We start from the raw sequence: 15,662 nt of genomic DNA, 5'->3' as shown, positions 1-15,662 counted from the left end.
TACCCAGATCCCTCCTTTTTTTCATTACTGATGCTGAACTCTTGTCACGTCTTTTTAAAATTGAAGTAGGGGCTTTCATCCAAGAAATAAATCTTCTTTTATATCTATTAGAAATGTTGTGGTAGATTTAGGACAAGCATGAGAACGATGTGATGAGCTGCCCTGCTCAGCTATATGTGGAAGCTCCTCTTGTGTGAGCAGTTATGCCCGTTAATGTCACAGGACAAGGATAATGACAAAGAAATGCCATAAAATCTGTCAGTGATAAAAACACATGAAAGGCCTTTCTGTCAGCTGTGATTCTTTTGTTTTCAGTTTCGTTTTGACAAATATTAACCACGGCTTTCACTTTTGTGTCAGTGTTATTATATTTGAAATTTCATTCTGGACATGTTGACAACAGTCATTGTCTTATTAACTCTTGATGGTTGGATGCAAGTAATATAAACCCAGCAGGGGGTCGGTTGCTGAAAGGGGCTGTGTATTGAGCCAACCATCAAAAGTGAATGCAGAAACGGATGTTACAACAGCTGGTTTCAAATGGCTGAAATAAACTCTTACAGCCAAGAGAGAACAGATATTTGTCCACAACTGTGAAAATTACAGGCCCACTTGAAGGTGGAAGGAGCACTGTTCGCAGGCCTGTGGGTGTATATTTATGTTAGGAAAGGTTGTTGATGTTGACATGATTGTTTCTGTAAGTAGCCTTGGGAAGCTGGCAGTGAGTTTGAGACAGACAGATATTGGCCACTTGGTGGTAGTTTGACATAGATACAAACCATTTGGACTGAGAATAATGCTTCAGATAAAAGGCAGAAGAGTTGCAGATTTAGCTGAGCTGGAATTGATGATTTTTTTTTTTCATGAGTATGATTAATTTAAAGGACTGTCCTGCATTAAATTACAGCATAATCTGTTAAAGAAATAGCTCATGCATTCTTGCAAAAGTTATATGAGGAGATGGAAACTCAGTCAGTGCATCTTGTTAAAATTCAACAAATCCAAGCTAGATGTTACTATAAACTGTATTTAAAGGTAGACCTGGCATCCAGGTCTGAAAAGGGAGGCCAGTGTAGAAGTGTCATCAAATGCAATAACATCAAGCCATCAAATGTTGGTTCCAAAAAGGCTCTGGCTCCATGGAGCCCCATTCAACTTCTTTGATGAAGTACATTTTTTTCCACAAATCATATTGGTGTCATTCTCTGGAGTTATTGCTTCTTACCAGTTTTTTTCTGGTCCATCTGAAAATAATTCCATATTAGGTCTCGAAAAAGCGGTATATTTTAAGGCGTGTGGCACAGTCAGGTTTTCATTATAGGTGGGGGGAGCGTAGTTTCCTCAGAGGTCGAGTCAGATTCACCACTCGCTCCTCCCCAGCTTGTCCAAATATGGTCACCTCTGGCCTCGCTTGGTTGTTACCAATGTTTCCAGTCTGTGCTAAGCTAAGCTAACAGACTGCTAGATTCAGCAACATATTTCCTTTACAAACATGAGCGGTATGGTGCATCTCATTAACAGCTCATTCAACAGCTTCTCAAGCTGATGAGGTCATTTGCTAAAATGTTGAATACTTTAAGTAACTATCGCAAATGACTTCAACCTGTTCTGAGCTCTTAGTGGATTAATAAGAGAAATATGTTTGTGCTGATGGCGTTATTAAATGTTGCAGGAAACAAGCTTCAGCTATCTTGACCCCAAGTCCAAGACTAGCAGGTCTATTTTTTTCTTTCACTATCCTATTCCTGCCTCTAATGCTCCAAATTAGGCCAGCACTGCAGGCTCTCATCACTTGAAAACATACACTTGCCACTGGAGCTTCTCTAACTGTGGTCTGTAAGGAAAAGTACAGTTAAGACAGGACAGCACGACTCATTTTATATGCATATGACAGTTTGACTTTGAGAAGATACAGCTCACCTTTTAAAGTCGTGTTGCAGGTGGAGAGACATCCTCAGTTACACTCAGAGTGGAGGATTCATATGTTGGCCGCTTTTCCAGCTTTATTAAAGTTTTCACTCTGGGAATGTCAAAAGATCACTGTGTTGGTGATGTCTGTGTGAGAGGACAGAGCAGCAATAACTGCAACGATAAGGTACCAAAATCTATAAGAGTTATTTAATGCCTGCCTTAAAGTAGCTTTTATATCCTCGATGGAATCTGCACTTTTTTGCATGACTTCCTCCCCCAGCCTACAAATAATTTTTCCCTTCATTTATTCATGATTTGGTTGTACTGACCACATGAATGACATGTTGCTGCTGTCAAACCATTTTTCTTGAGAAATAAGGTTTTGCTTCATGTTTCCACTTTGAACCAATACTTTTTTATATCTGTTTTATTGATGTATTGAAATTTTTCACAAGTAAATTTAACTGACTGAAAATATTTTGTTATTCTTTTGGCATATTCATGCTTCAGAAAGTTCATTATTACGCGTACTGACAGGAAACCAAACCATATGTTAGTATATAAGAAAGTATCTTTAGGACAAATAAATAGCTCTTGCACACATAAAGATGCAATGCAGCAATGCAACGGATTATTAATCATCAAGAGTTGAGTTTTCCAGCTATGTCAAGTGTTGTTTACAATGCTCCTGTGGCAGCTGTTGGATGTCACAGATGGTATTTTTTTCTTTTTTAAATCAATACATTTATGGTTTCTGTGCCAGTGTACACAAACTTTATACATGAAAAAAAAGGAAATATTTATTTCTGAGAAAACAGCATTAGACCAAGTATTTAAGGTCAGTGAAACACTGCATCCTGATTTGTGCGCTTTCATAAAGAAGCCAAAGGAAGAAAAACACTCCTCTGCAGCCTCTTTGAGACAAGAGCCATGCCAGATCTGTCTCTGTGATGTCCAAACTTCTTTTATCTGGCCTACATAGCAGTGTTGTAATACTAAAGTTCATCATTCATAATCGTAACTGCAGGTTCTATGAGCTGTCCAACTTGGACTTAAGAAGAATCCAGTAACATACTAATGCAGCATGTTTTATCTTTCTGACTGAACTAAACTAAATTTGTAACTGCTATGAAGCACAGTATTTTATTCCTCGAAATAATTCCTGCGATTAGCAGGCAGTAGCCAAACTCTGTTGCTCTTTACTGGGGCCAGCTATAAACAGCCGACTTACAAGATCTCCTTTATGTATCGTACAATTCATACCAGATTGATAGAGAATTCCTTTCAGTCTGGGTATTAGAAAGCCTTTGTTCTACTTTCTTTGATGTGTTTTATGTAAACTCCAACAGACAACGGGTTTGTCTGTGAGGACGTGTTCTCCTTTAACAATAGATGTGATTCCAGGAAAGCTTCATTAAATCGGCCAGATGGATGGAAAACCAGGCAAACTGTAAGGTGAATGGTCTTTAAGATTCCTCTGTGTTCGTGGCTGCAGCTTCACGACTTCACTTCCTAGGTGTGCTTCCTGCGGTTTCTTGTGAATTGAGATTAAGGCACTCAGGGTGGGTTTTGAAAGATGAGAGGGAAGCTGGGCCTGCGATCTGTGTGAGGTGAGGTCATGTTTAGTTTGGACGTTGCACTTCTGGTTCTTCAGCCAGTGTGAGCGAGGATTTCTTGTTTTGGCTCAGCTTTGGAAAAAGACTGGCAAGGCCAAAGATGCGAATGGAAGTGGAAATATCATTCACATTCTTCTTTTTTTAAACTCTTGGTTATAATGTTGCTCTGGCCTGGCTGCACTATAAAGACTGGCTTTAGCCTGATTGTCCAAAATTGTAGTCTCTCTGTTCTGATCGAACAAAGCTGGATGAGTTGGCTGAACGATCAAACATCATCAAACTCTGCCTTTCCCACATATCTGAAAAATCATAATTATGTGAAGATAAATTTAGTATAAATAATGGTGTCTTTTTGAGGCTGTGGCTTAGTGGTGCTTTGAGCTAATTGTTAACATGTGCACAGTGACAATGTTGACATGCTGAGGGTGGCCAGGTATGATGTTCACTGGGTTCATGTCATTAGTAAAAAGTCCAGGAATCACACGTAATCTCAAATCTCCCAAAATCTTCATTTAGAGCAATATTCAAGTCAAATATTTCCACCACCGAGTCATGTCTTTTGGAGAACTTTCTATGTTTGGGAAATATACTTAGCACATGGTTAAATTCTATTGAATAATCCTTGTCAAATTTAAAATCAGGCCAAAGTGACACAACTAACTACCTAATGAAATAAAGACAACCCCAAATATTTGTGGGGTATCAGTTACATCAAAATGCTATTCAGATGTAGTGTGGGTAAAGCGGATGTCTCTTCACTTTGTTTCGAGAATATTAAATTGTTTTGAGGTTGAAAAATGTTGGTGGATGGTATTTCCCATCAGACCTCCCTGTCTGTTGCATATGGACAGCATGCTCCAGCACTGAGTCACACTGCGGGTTAACAGAAGGGTCTCTATAGTGATCACCCTCGTGGAGATGAGGCAAGTACAGTATATAGGCTTCATCTCCACATAATAGTGTAATTGTTTCTTTTTTCTTCTGGTTAGTCACATCCTTTATGGTCTTCTTTTTCCCTCTCTTTTGGGTATCACATGGCGCCCAGAGCTACGTTTGGGAGACATTCAACACACCATTCATGGGGGCATCACGGACAGATCAACCAATTAGGATGTGGGTGATAATCCTGAAAGGAATGGAGATGAAGGGAAACACAGTGTGTGATATGTGGGTGAGGTTTAAAGTTGATGGTGTTTCAGCTTCTCTGGGCCCCACAGACAGAGGCCTCCCACTGTCCCCTGAGTGTGGGACTTCTTTGTGTCTCGTCCATACCTAACACCCAGAGTTAGCTGTGTGTCTCTTCTGGGCTTGAAAACAGATTCACACTGAAGGAATTTGGTCCATAGCGGTGTTGTTGTTGTGTGGGGGAAAGGCCCCACGTCCATGCAAACATCTGTGTTGAGATGGATGGTGTTGGGACTCATAACCTTGGCAATATTAGCACATGAAAGGTAGAGAGACTGCAGGAGGGCTATTTTAACCGCTCATTGGGGCCCCTCTATTAGCCTCTCATTCATTTGCAAACAGGCACACATGATGTGACTGTTGTTACACACGGCATGTTGGTCACTTTCAACATCCACTGCAACTCCTCCAAGACATTCAGCTGAGTCATTTTGTCATAATTATGATTAATGTTCTGGCGGGTCACTAGCAGTGTTAAGGCAATTAAAGACGCTCAGTGCCCCCCCGCCCCCCTTTACACAATCAACAAGTCATTTACAAATCATTACTCGATTCATGGAAATGTGCTACGGGTCATCTGATACGAGAACAGCTATGACTGCTAATGTTTCCCTTGGGGAACTTGAGCTTGGTGCACAGTGCCCCAGGACAGTGGCCTGGTCTGGGGCAGGGGTGTAAATAACAACAGAAGGAGGGAGCTGGAGGGGAGCTCTGGTTGAGACAGAGCAGAACAGTGGAAACACACTTCCTAGACGTACACACAACAACCTCTTAGTAAATTAAAGTTTGTCAAGAAAAACGTCCCATGCAGCAATCACAGAGTTGGAATGATGTTGGTTTATTTGCATCTGTGCTGTAGAATGGGCACATCTGCATGAGAAATGAGTACTAGTCAGCACTTAGGGGCCTCCTTTTGGGGAGAGGATAAAAACTTGACAGCTCTGCATTCAATATATGCAAATAGATAATGTACAGTACATTACATCTGGTTTGCAAGTTTTCCCCATTGAGATCGTGTCTGAGGAGTTTGTGTATTCAGGGGAGCATTTTTCTCCTCCACATTATTAGTTTGTTGACTGATGGTTAACGGAACAATAAGGAATATTTTCAGATATCATAAGAGGCCCAGAGTGTAGACTTACACACTGGGCGACGCTTGAAATAATGTACTCAGTCCCACTATACTGGCCTTTCTCATGCTAAGGTTCAGAGCATTATATGTTTTTAGTCTTTAACCTTAAATTATATCACGTCATCCTTACTTTCTTCTCTGTCTCTATGCTGTGCTGTTTCAGAATCTGGGTCCCAAGGAATTTAAGGAAACAACTTTTCAACTGGGAAAAAAAGCAAATATCAATCCCACATGACAGCCAAGTGTCTGCCCTGCAGTAGCTGACCCTGTGATCTGAGCTAATTGGAAAATGGGTGAAACAAAAAATGTCAAGTTCCCCTTTAGCAGGTCAAAAGTGATTGCAAAACTACTTCTTTCTCCCTGAGGACAAGGTTTACAAATAAAAAAAACCTACAGACAGAAAGATCATATCTACGATTTGAACAGCACAACACCGTTTTATAGATGTGTTTTTCTTTGCGTGTGAATGTAGCAGTGACTTTTGGAGAGGAAGTTGGAGAACACGTGCAAACCAAAGAGCATTTGCATGGAATATAAACAAATGTAATGAGACCTTCAGTGGACAACAAAGTACTAAAGAACACCAGATCTGTCACATCCTGCCAGTTCACAAGTTTAAGATCACAACTGTTCAGTAATGACTTGGTTTTTCATTTCCCTTCAAGACATTATTGTCGCACTTTACTCTTCCTTCGTCAAACCACAGCGAAGAGGGGCTGTCTGCGTTTTGACCACCTTAAACGCTTCGCGGGGCAATTTCCATGATCCCTTGATATTTTGGCTAGTGATAAACTGTAAGGTCTCATTTCCTGTAAGGGCTGTGTGAAACTGCCCACTGAAAGTGAAGTTAACGTCTTGGACTAGAGTTAGGTAGTGACATCACACACTTTTATGTTCAGGCTCACTGATAGAGACACATATAGGAACATTAAAACTGACCGAGGTGAACTTTACCACCTTGTAGTTTCTATTGAAAACTGGTTTGACCTGGGAGAGCAATGTTCAGTGGGACCTTCTTAAAGTGGCTTTCTGTGACCCCCGTTAACCTCTCACGCACACATGTACACACATACACCCTGATATTTTATATTTCCAAACTCAGCTTCTCATGATGAATAACCACTAAGTGGAGTTCCATTGGCTGCACATCTGGGAGTCCTTACATGTATTGTAAAGTTAAATGATACACTCGGCTCGTCCCTTATTTCTGTATCGCTCCATGCATTTCACATGACAAATCTTTATTCATCTGTCAAGGTGTCAGTTTTTCCTCTGACATTGTGGTTGAACTCCAAACCCCAACAGAATTTTGAAGGCAATGCTGAATATGAATTTCATATGTCTTCTCCTGTCCTGAACATTCCTCCGCCTTTGAGCAAACCAGAACAGTGCTGGCTGTGCAGCTCATACCAAGGTGCTGAGTAGCCTTTTGCTTTTTTATATACAAGAATATTCTCAGAATATGTCACAACTTTATATAACAAAGACTTTAATCCAGTCTTTAACTGAAATGCTCTTTCAGGGACTTATTTCATCTACAAAGTTGCAGTGAGTCAGCTGATTATATCTTTGTACTTGTCTCTCAGGGTTGATGATGAATATGTGAAACACACTGGGTGTGCAGACCTGTGGTGTTGTTTTAGGCTCTGCGCCCAGCTGGCCTCATGTACCAACATGGCACTGAGGAAGATCATTGATGTAGATTTGCCAATTATTCATATCATTACAATTTTCTGTTCCCCTCCAGTAAACTTGATGTGTAGATGCATTAAAGCTTTAACACATCTCATTTACCCTCCATGGCCTCTTGTTTAATGAAGACTCTGTTAAAGAAACCTCTTTATATGTTTGCATTAGCTGTTTTGTTTCTCAGACACAACACATTTTATATGAATGACTGAGCTTTACAAGCTTTGTGTGATATTCTGAGACTCCTTTTTTTGCAAGTTTTTCCACATTTTCCATTTGTAAGCAAATGTACAGTGCACATAACATATAGAGTTAAACCTTTTATATCCCTCTTTTTACAATACCTCAGGTTTCATGGCACCAGTCACAACACCTGCATAGTTTAACTGGTGGGTGTTGGCAGTGGGCCCAAGAACACAATGAGTTATGAACTATTACAAACAACTGCTTTTCATTAGAGAACATTTGTACAATATATGTGCCTGTGCAGCCTGTGTAGATCAGTCAGTGATAATGTAGCCACTCAAGCATGTAGTAACATACTGATGACAGAAGGCAAATGACATGCGAGCTATTTGTCTTAAAACATTTAATTGAAATACGCTCAGTGAACAAACATTGTTTAAATGAGCCACTTTGGAATACAAATTGTGCGCAGTATAAAATATGAGTCTGACCCTGTATGACTGACTAATTTTGACATTAGACACGCTGCCTAATCTTCACATTACTGAAGAGGGATATATGTGTTTCTACCTGCAGATTCTTGCAGTGAAATCCGTTTAACACAATCAGTTAATACAGAAATTACATCTGATTAATTTCCTTTCCACACTGGGACATCAGAGCTACCGGTGTCCCAATGAGCGCTGCTGACTTTGCTTTTCTAACATTTAAACTGGATTTCAAAGCTAATCTGTAAGGTAAAATCACATTCCTACATCTCCTTCCTTGATGTTTCAATCAGCACATCACTCACATCACATCACGTACGGCTGAACTCTGCCTCTCATAATGCCCCCAGAGGGAAGTTAAAAGTTCATCCCTTTTAGCCCTAATGTGTTCCTAATGGTTGCTTGTTGAGTTAATAGTTCAATAGCAGGCAGGATCATTGACCTTGCCTTTCATTTGCCCTTGTGAGTAAAGCCAAACACATGTTCTCACATCAAAGCCTTAAATTTACCCCCTGACCCACTGGTACAGTAAGATTACAGCAGCTGGGTGTTTGGCCCCAGCAGAGCTTGCTTTACACTCAGTATAAAGGGTCACTTAAATGAACAGTTTGTATGTGTGCATCGGTGGGTACAAGTGTGATTACTTATAATGAAAAGGCTCATAACATGTACAGGAAAGCATACATTAAAACAGTAACCATAACATTTTAAAGATTTCCTTTTTTTTTTTACTGACCAGCGGTATAGAAGTTTTACAATAAAACACTGGATGGCTCACTTGTTAAGAGTACAGTTCGTTCATTTAAATGTTTAGATTTAATATAGAAATGCATAAAAGAGTACAAAAATAAAACATTTGTATAATATTAATTTTACATGACAGGGAGATTTAAATGAATAGATGAATTCAGTGATCTAAAAGAACAGAATGGAAACAGAACGATAAACATAAAAAAAAAAAAAAAAAAACTAAGACAAAAGACAGAATTTAATCATCAGAGTTAGCGAGTAATAGAAAAGTCTTGTTAAAACATGAATACATCAGATATAAAGTGCATTGCTATCTGCATTATAGTTGTAGGTAGTCACATCTATGTACATCTATATGTCAGTATTAGTACTACTGTCTCTGCTGCATCTCTCAGTATTACCACTGTTTTAACTACTGGTGTGGTTGCTGTTATTCAAATTGTTGCGTAATCTTCTTTGAAACAGGCCTTTAAACAGAATCCAAATAAAATCAGTTCACACCAATATAGTAAGGCTGCAGGCTGTGATTGGTGAGTGTCACGATTTTTTTTCCGTTAACTGACACAACTTTACAATTCCAGTAAATGTCAAATTATTGGTTACTTAATTAAAGCTGTTTGGGAACCAGATGTTCAATTTTTCACAAAGAAATAAGAGGCCGACATGGTTAACACCGGGTCACATAATCACATCCACACAACAGCTCAGGAAATGCTTGAGCTCTTTTGGCATCCTAATTTCCATCACAAAAACATTGTAATTGCCATTTTTATTAGGATCTTGCATTCATCTTATATTCAGGCTCGGGGTCGCTGGCACCCGCTATAATTCCTTGCTGCCAATTAACTTGAACTTGTTTTTTAGAGGAGAAACGATACATTGCTCATTATTATGTACCATTTGAAATCGGAGACTATCAAGGATAAGCAGATGCCATGTTTTGGATTTGATATAATAAATCCATATTATCCTGGCTTGGCAGACTGCAGGAGTCTGCTGCTGACAAATGGGATGTTGTCTCATGTTTGTTGTGGAGAAACCCTCCTGCTGACCTACATCTCTCTCCTTTAAACACCTTGGCCCTAAAGTCTATGTTTTTCTAAATGACAGAAGCCAGAAGGACAACAAACTCTCCAAAAATAGCTTTTTACTGTTGAGGTCCATTAACAAAAAAAAAAGTCTATACATTATGGTTAGAAAAACATACACTTACAGATGTAATTTCACTTTGCACTAATAACGTTTGCTATATCCATAAGTGATGAGATTGGTGATGGTGAAGACGGTGGCAGGACAGGTGGAGTGGTGTTCAAGGTGAAGAGTTGTAGGTTCATTCCATGCAAAAAGGCTGCAGCATCGCAGCTGAGATAAGTGCTGTACAACATACCAAATTATCTCATATCACAATGGTCCAAATCCTCAGTGGTGGTTCGGTAGGATCTCTGCAGGCTGTTTAGTTGCCCTTTTTGGATTTCCTCATCCTGGAAAGAGAAAGTAAGTTGGATGTGAGTTTTATAACAAAGTAGATTTAAAGACAAAAAAAATAATAAAACATTTGGTGCCCACTATTCATACAGTTTCTAGTTTCCTGTCAAATAGGAAGAACTGATCATAAAAATAACTTTGGCAGCGTTACAAAAAAAAAAAAAAAGAAAATCGAATTTGTATCATGTCCATTTGGACAAAACAAAAATTCAGAATACATTTAGTTCCAGATTGTCAAATATAATCAGCCAAACCAAGTTTACAGGGAAAAATGTTTTTGACCTGTAATCAAGCACTAAACTCGTTCACATATTAAATCTGATGTTAATTTTGTCTTTAGCTGGCCAGTGAGTCACTGATCTCTTTCTGACTCTGCAGTTTTCAGTCAAAAACCATTGACATGACTTTAATTTACATTAAACTTTGTTTTAATAAATCTTATGTCTAAAGATGTAATTTTGCAGAGCATTAATTGGCAGCAGTTGTAGAGTGATGCACACAAACCAATGCATAAACTGTATATTAACAATATAAACCCTTGAACATGGGTGGGCTGTTTAATTATTGACTTTAGAATATTTCTCAGATATATTTCAGCTGATACAACAAGGTAATCATGGTTTGTTTACTGGACTAAAGTGTAGCATAACTCGTGCTTTATAACTGTGTGCATTTCTACACAATGTAAGTAAGTTTATATCTCCTCCCCTTTGAGATATATGTAATTGGAAACACATTAGGTTTGTTCCATTGTAAATAAGCACCATCTACTCTCTCCATGGACTGTTTGTTATGCAGAGGACTGTTCACACCTCGACAAGCGAAAGGCTCAACAGTGAGCCTTGAGACAGACAGTTTGACTGCGGGACTGTGGGCAGATCAGTCCGTGGGTATTGAGACTGTGTCAGAGGCTGGGTTGATTGCTGATTGTTTAGTTTTCTTCACATGCAAAGACAGGAAACCCTTTTTTTTTTCTTTAACATTCAAAAACTCCCTAATCTGCTTGTGCAACACAATGCAGAGTTTGTTTCACTTTCTAAAAAAGATATAACGGCGCAGAGATGGCAACTTGATCTCTTCTATAAACGTTCAGTGTCAAACGTTTTTCAGAGAAGTGTCTCCTTCCTCTGGGCAGGAAGGAGACAGTTGATGTTGGCAGTGACTTTTAGCCCCCTGAATCTCAAACTAAATTTATCATGCATGTACCATGCATTAATGATTCATAAAGTGACCAAAAAAGAAAGGTAATTCTATCAAGTTAGGATAATTTTTATGTACTATTAAATAATCAGTGTAACTTTTAATTAACTCAAAATCAAAAACTATGTACAGTATGTAGGCATAAATTAATATTTTATTCATCTACTTTTGCAGACCTGGCTCTTGTATGAACATTGATGGCAGCCATTTAATAATGGCAAATTAAATGTGGTTTTAAAGTTTGTGCATCAACCCACATCAAACCCACAGTTTGTGTGAAAGAAGAATTAGTCTTTACTCCCACTTGTTGGTCGTGTACCAACATGTTCCTAGTTTGGTTTTCTATATAAATTGAGCAATTGAGACCTGTCACTCTCACAATTGTCAATTGGTAGGTGTCCAAATGCACATTCGGACTTTTGCATTCTTCAAATTTCAAGTGGAAGTGATTTTACAGCCCCCCAAACAGGTTTTCTGTTAAAGGCGGACAAGTGATAACATAATCGTGTTTTGCAGCAAAAACCCAACCCATAACCTAAAATCAGTCTCACTTGTTAGACTTACTTGTTGATAGCGTTCTTCAAGTACTGCTGCAGCCACCGGATCTCAGGGTTGACACACACCTCTTTGTTTGTCTTCAGCTTGGCACTGATCAGGAAAAAGACAAAAAAACGTTAGTATGTATCCATGAAACCTCAGCTGCAGATGAAGGTGAAAATTATGCAAAATCAGTGGCATTGGTTATCTTAATACATTGTTATCAAACCAACTGAATTAGCACTGACTTGCTAGTTTACCACACACAGACAACCTTTTTTAAACACTGTGATGCTACTGCAGATATTCATAACGAATATGTGCATTCCCGTAGTTCTCATACATAAGTTTAATATGTTTAATATGTAACTCTAGACTGACCTATCCTTAGTAACCTACCTTTATTAATCCCACAAGGGGGAATTATTTTTTCGCTACAGCAGCATTATAGACACAGGTAAAGCAATAAAAATAACAGAATCACAACAGGCTACTTTCTAAATGCAGCATAACATGGTTATTTAAAGTATGGGTCACAACTGGATCATGTGTCTCTTTGTGGGAGATCAGGCCTCATTTGGCACACATTAATCTAACATTTTTTGTCTGTGTGTATTTGTAAGAACAGGCAATTTAGATTTTGACTCGTAACATTTAACTGTGCGTGAGGTTTTCCTCTCTATTGTTACCTCCTATTGTGCAAGTTTTGCTGCACATTTTTATCTGTAAATTCTCTACACGCAAGAACGAGATCAGAAGTAAAGGTTGGAAGCACAATATGAGGAGGAAACACTGCGTGGCAAGCAAATGAGAAGCAAACCCAATTACAAAAGCCACAATTATTGCTTTCCTGTTTCCACCTCCTTTTCACGTTCACTCATACTCAACTGGACCCCTTCCTGTGGATGCCTCAGTGGGCCAGTTGTAAAAACGTCTCGCTTTCTGTGAATGTGCGAGCGTGTGACAGAGGGGCGTGTGTGTGTACACGTGCACGCGCAACCCTTTTCTCTGGCCTGTCACATCTTGGAGATTGATGGTGAGAAATGTCCAACAAGGAGGAAACCTGTCTGTGTTTTTAGGGCCAAGACAGAAAACATGCTGTCACTGTAGTCAACATGCAAAAAGAACAATACTCACATCACTTGGAAGGGGCAGTTGGGTGTGTGGATGAACCTGAGCTCTCGGATGTAGCCTCGTGGGAGACTGTTGACTGTTGAACGACAGTAGCATCTCTCCACCAGACTGATGGGCTTTGCTGAAAAAGCAATGAAGAGATTAGTATTGGTTAAACAAAACAATATTCAAAGCAGAGCTTGTTTACAGAAGGCACTAAAACAGGTTAGATGAAACTAATGATCGCCTCTGCAAATTGAGAAACTACATAAATTCACTATCAAATGAGCAGAGCGTACACATACATCAATATATGATATCGCCTTTGACAGCTCAACAAGTTAAAACATGGAGACATGTCTCTATAAATCAACAGAAACATCCAAATTAAGCTAGTATTATGGGGTCATGAAGCCTGCAGCCAACACTGATCAACATGAAATAATTTTTTTTTACTTTTATGCTCTATACAGTATATTTTTGTTTATTGCTCTCCCCCCCCCCCCCCCACACACACACACAGAGCTAAGGAACATGAGGACTTGTAGACTCACAAACACTAAGGTCTTTCAGTCAGACTCAACTGTGTGGTCTTTATTCATGATGGATGTACATACTTTCCATCACAACCTCAGCATTCAGGTTTGTACACAGAGATGTTCACGCTTGATTAATGTGGAAAAATAAATAGAACCATGTTTTCTTTCCTTTTTCCAGACTTTGAAATCTACATAACAAATGTCATGTTTAACCAGATCAACAGTGTTGAAGAAATGCCTGAAATGATTTAGTGTAAGTTAATCAGTGGTTGTGATTGCAGAACAAATACAGATCATTAAAGGGCAAAAACTATAGTTTTCCTTTTCTTGTCAGTAAATTATTTGAAAGCAATACTGATAACAGACTGTGGGGTCACACAAACAGATGCTGAAAGTGCTATCGATTAAACTCGATGCTATTTTTTTTTTTTTACACCTGATCTATCCGGATTACCATGACAAAGGGCGCAACACCTTCAAATTGAGTGACTGATGTCGCCACCTAGACGAGCAGAGGCTCTGTTTTAGAGATGCCTCATTTGTGCGTAATTAAATGAAAACAAACGGACAAACACACGTTGATCAGTGATCCAACAGCTAGAGCCACATGTGCAGCCTGATGGTGTTTTACGCACGGCGGAGAAGGCATTTACCATCCACAGAAAAATCTCATACATACATTAAACTAACTTTGTCGAATTAAATAAATGTTTTGAATTAAATGCAGGTATTAGGTTTAACTTCGGCAACATTAGCATTTTAATTGCACGCAATCATTTGAATTTAATCACCAATTATTTGAATATTTGGATACAAAAAAATATAGATGCCTTTATGAAAACTGTTACTAATATAAAATACATTATATTAACAATAGCCGAAAATTTCTATCAGGATTATTAGTACCAGAATACAACAGGTGTGGAATGGAAAAGCTAATCTGTTGAATTTATCCTGTCATTTTCCTGCAAATCATCTTCTCCTCTTTTTTTTATTTTCAAACTCCACGTGACCCAAATGTGACAGATAATGATTAAATGAGCCTTAATAACTTGCAGTTATCCATCTCTATTTACACCGACAGAAAAAAAAGTAGTCAAAAGAAAACCTGAACCAATATCACAGCAAAACCATAAGATAATTTCGTACCTTGTGATGGAGGCGCATATATCACCACTGCGAGTGCAGCCACGACTGCCAGCAGCTTCACATCCATTGTGCGTTAAAGTCACCGAGATTTGGTCCTGCTTAGAGTAAAGTCCAGAGGAGTTGTGACAGACGGCGCACTCGTGGAGCGTTAAATTGTGCACCAATGTCAAGCCAGCCAGAAAAAAAGGTATTACACTTCCGGTCGTGTAGAAACATAAACGCTATAAAACCACACGCTTCAATGTAACGGATATTTGATACGTGATGATGGAGCAAATTCCAAATTATAGAGAAAATACGATCAAGATTCAGAAAAGTAGGTTTTTAGCAATAGCTTAATGATAAATGACTCTGTTTTCAGTGTTTGATTTATGAGCTTTTATTTTGTAAAACCCTTTCCTGGTTTCCTGTTTCTTTGGATTGATCTCAGATATACATGAATTTACTCAGGCAGCCAAATAACGCACAACAGAGCATCAAGCCATCACCCTACACCACACATTGGCGCACATGCGAGCACATACATCCCTCCACATGTAACACATATAAAAAGTCACATTATGTGCTTTAATGAAAGTGTAATGAAATATTTTTGGCACAGCTAGCAGACTGCACAATAAGTTAATTTAGGTTAACTGCAGGGCAGTTTATTTGCTTAAAAATACAAAGATACTAAGAAACG

At 38.8% G+C, this 15,662-nt stretch overlaps 1 protein-coding gene across 2 annotated transcripts; it reads right to left on the bottom strand.

Moving 5' to 3' along the window:
* Positions 1–9,004: 9,004 nt before the first annotated feature.
* Positions 9,005–15,086, bottom strand: cxcl12a (chemokine (C-X-C motif) ligand 12a (stromal cell-derived factor 1)). 2 transcript variants are annotated; one of them, XM_069717935.1, is made up of 4 exons: positions 14,981–15,086; positions 13,317–13,434; positions 12,207–12,290; positions 9,005–10,438 (listed from the first exon to the last, which is right to left on the bottom strand). In XM_069717935.1, the coding sequence occupies exons 1-4, from the start codon at positions 15,045–15,047 to the stop codon at positions 10,411–10,413; spliced, it is 297 nt and encodes a 98-aa protein (XP_069574036.1). In that variant the 5' UTR covers positions 15,048–15,086; the 3' UTR covers positions 9,005–10,410. The 2 variants fall into 2 exon arrangements, with proteins under 2 accessions (XP_069574036.1, XP_069574037.1); XM_069717936.1 differs by lacking the exon at positions 9,005–10,438 and having other exon boundaries at positions 12,203–12,290.
* Between the last annotated feature and the right edge of the window lie 576 nt (positions 15,087–15,662).

Source organism: Brachyistius frenatus, unplaced genomic scaffold (genome assembly GCF_029030835.1).
Source record: "Brachyistius frenatus isolate BFR_SWC_R1_liver_20210118 unplaced genomic scaffold, ASM2903083v1 Contig_183, whole genome shotgun sequence".
NCBI lineage: Eukaryota > Metazoa > Chordata > Actinopteri > Embiotocidae > Brachyistius > Brachyistius frenatus.
The sequence above is the reverse complement of the archived record's forward strand: the minus strand, read 5'-3'. Positions and strand labels throughout refer to the sequence as shown.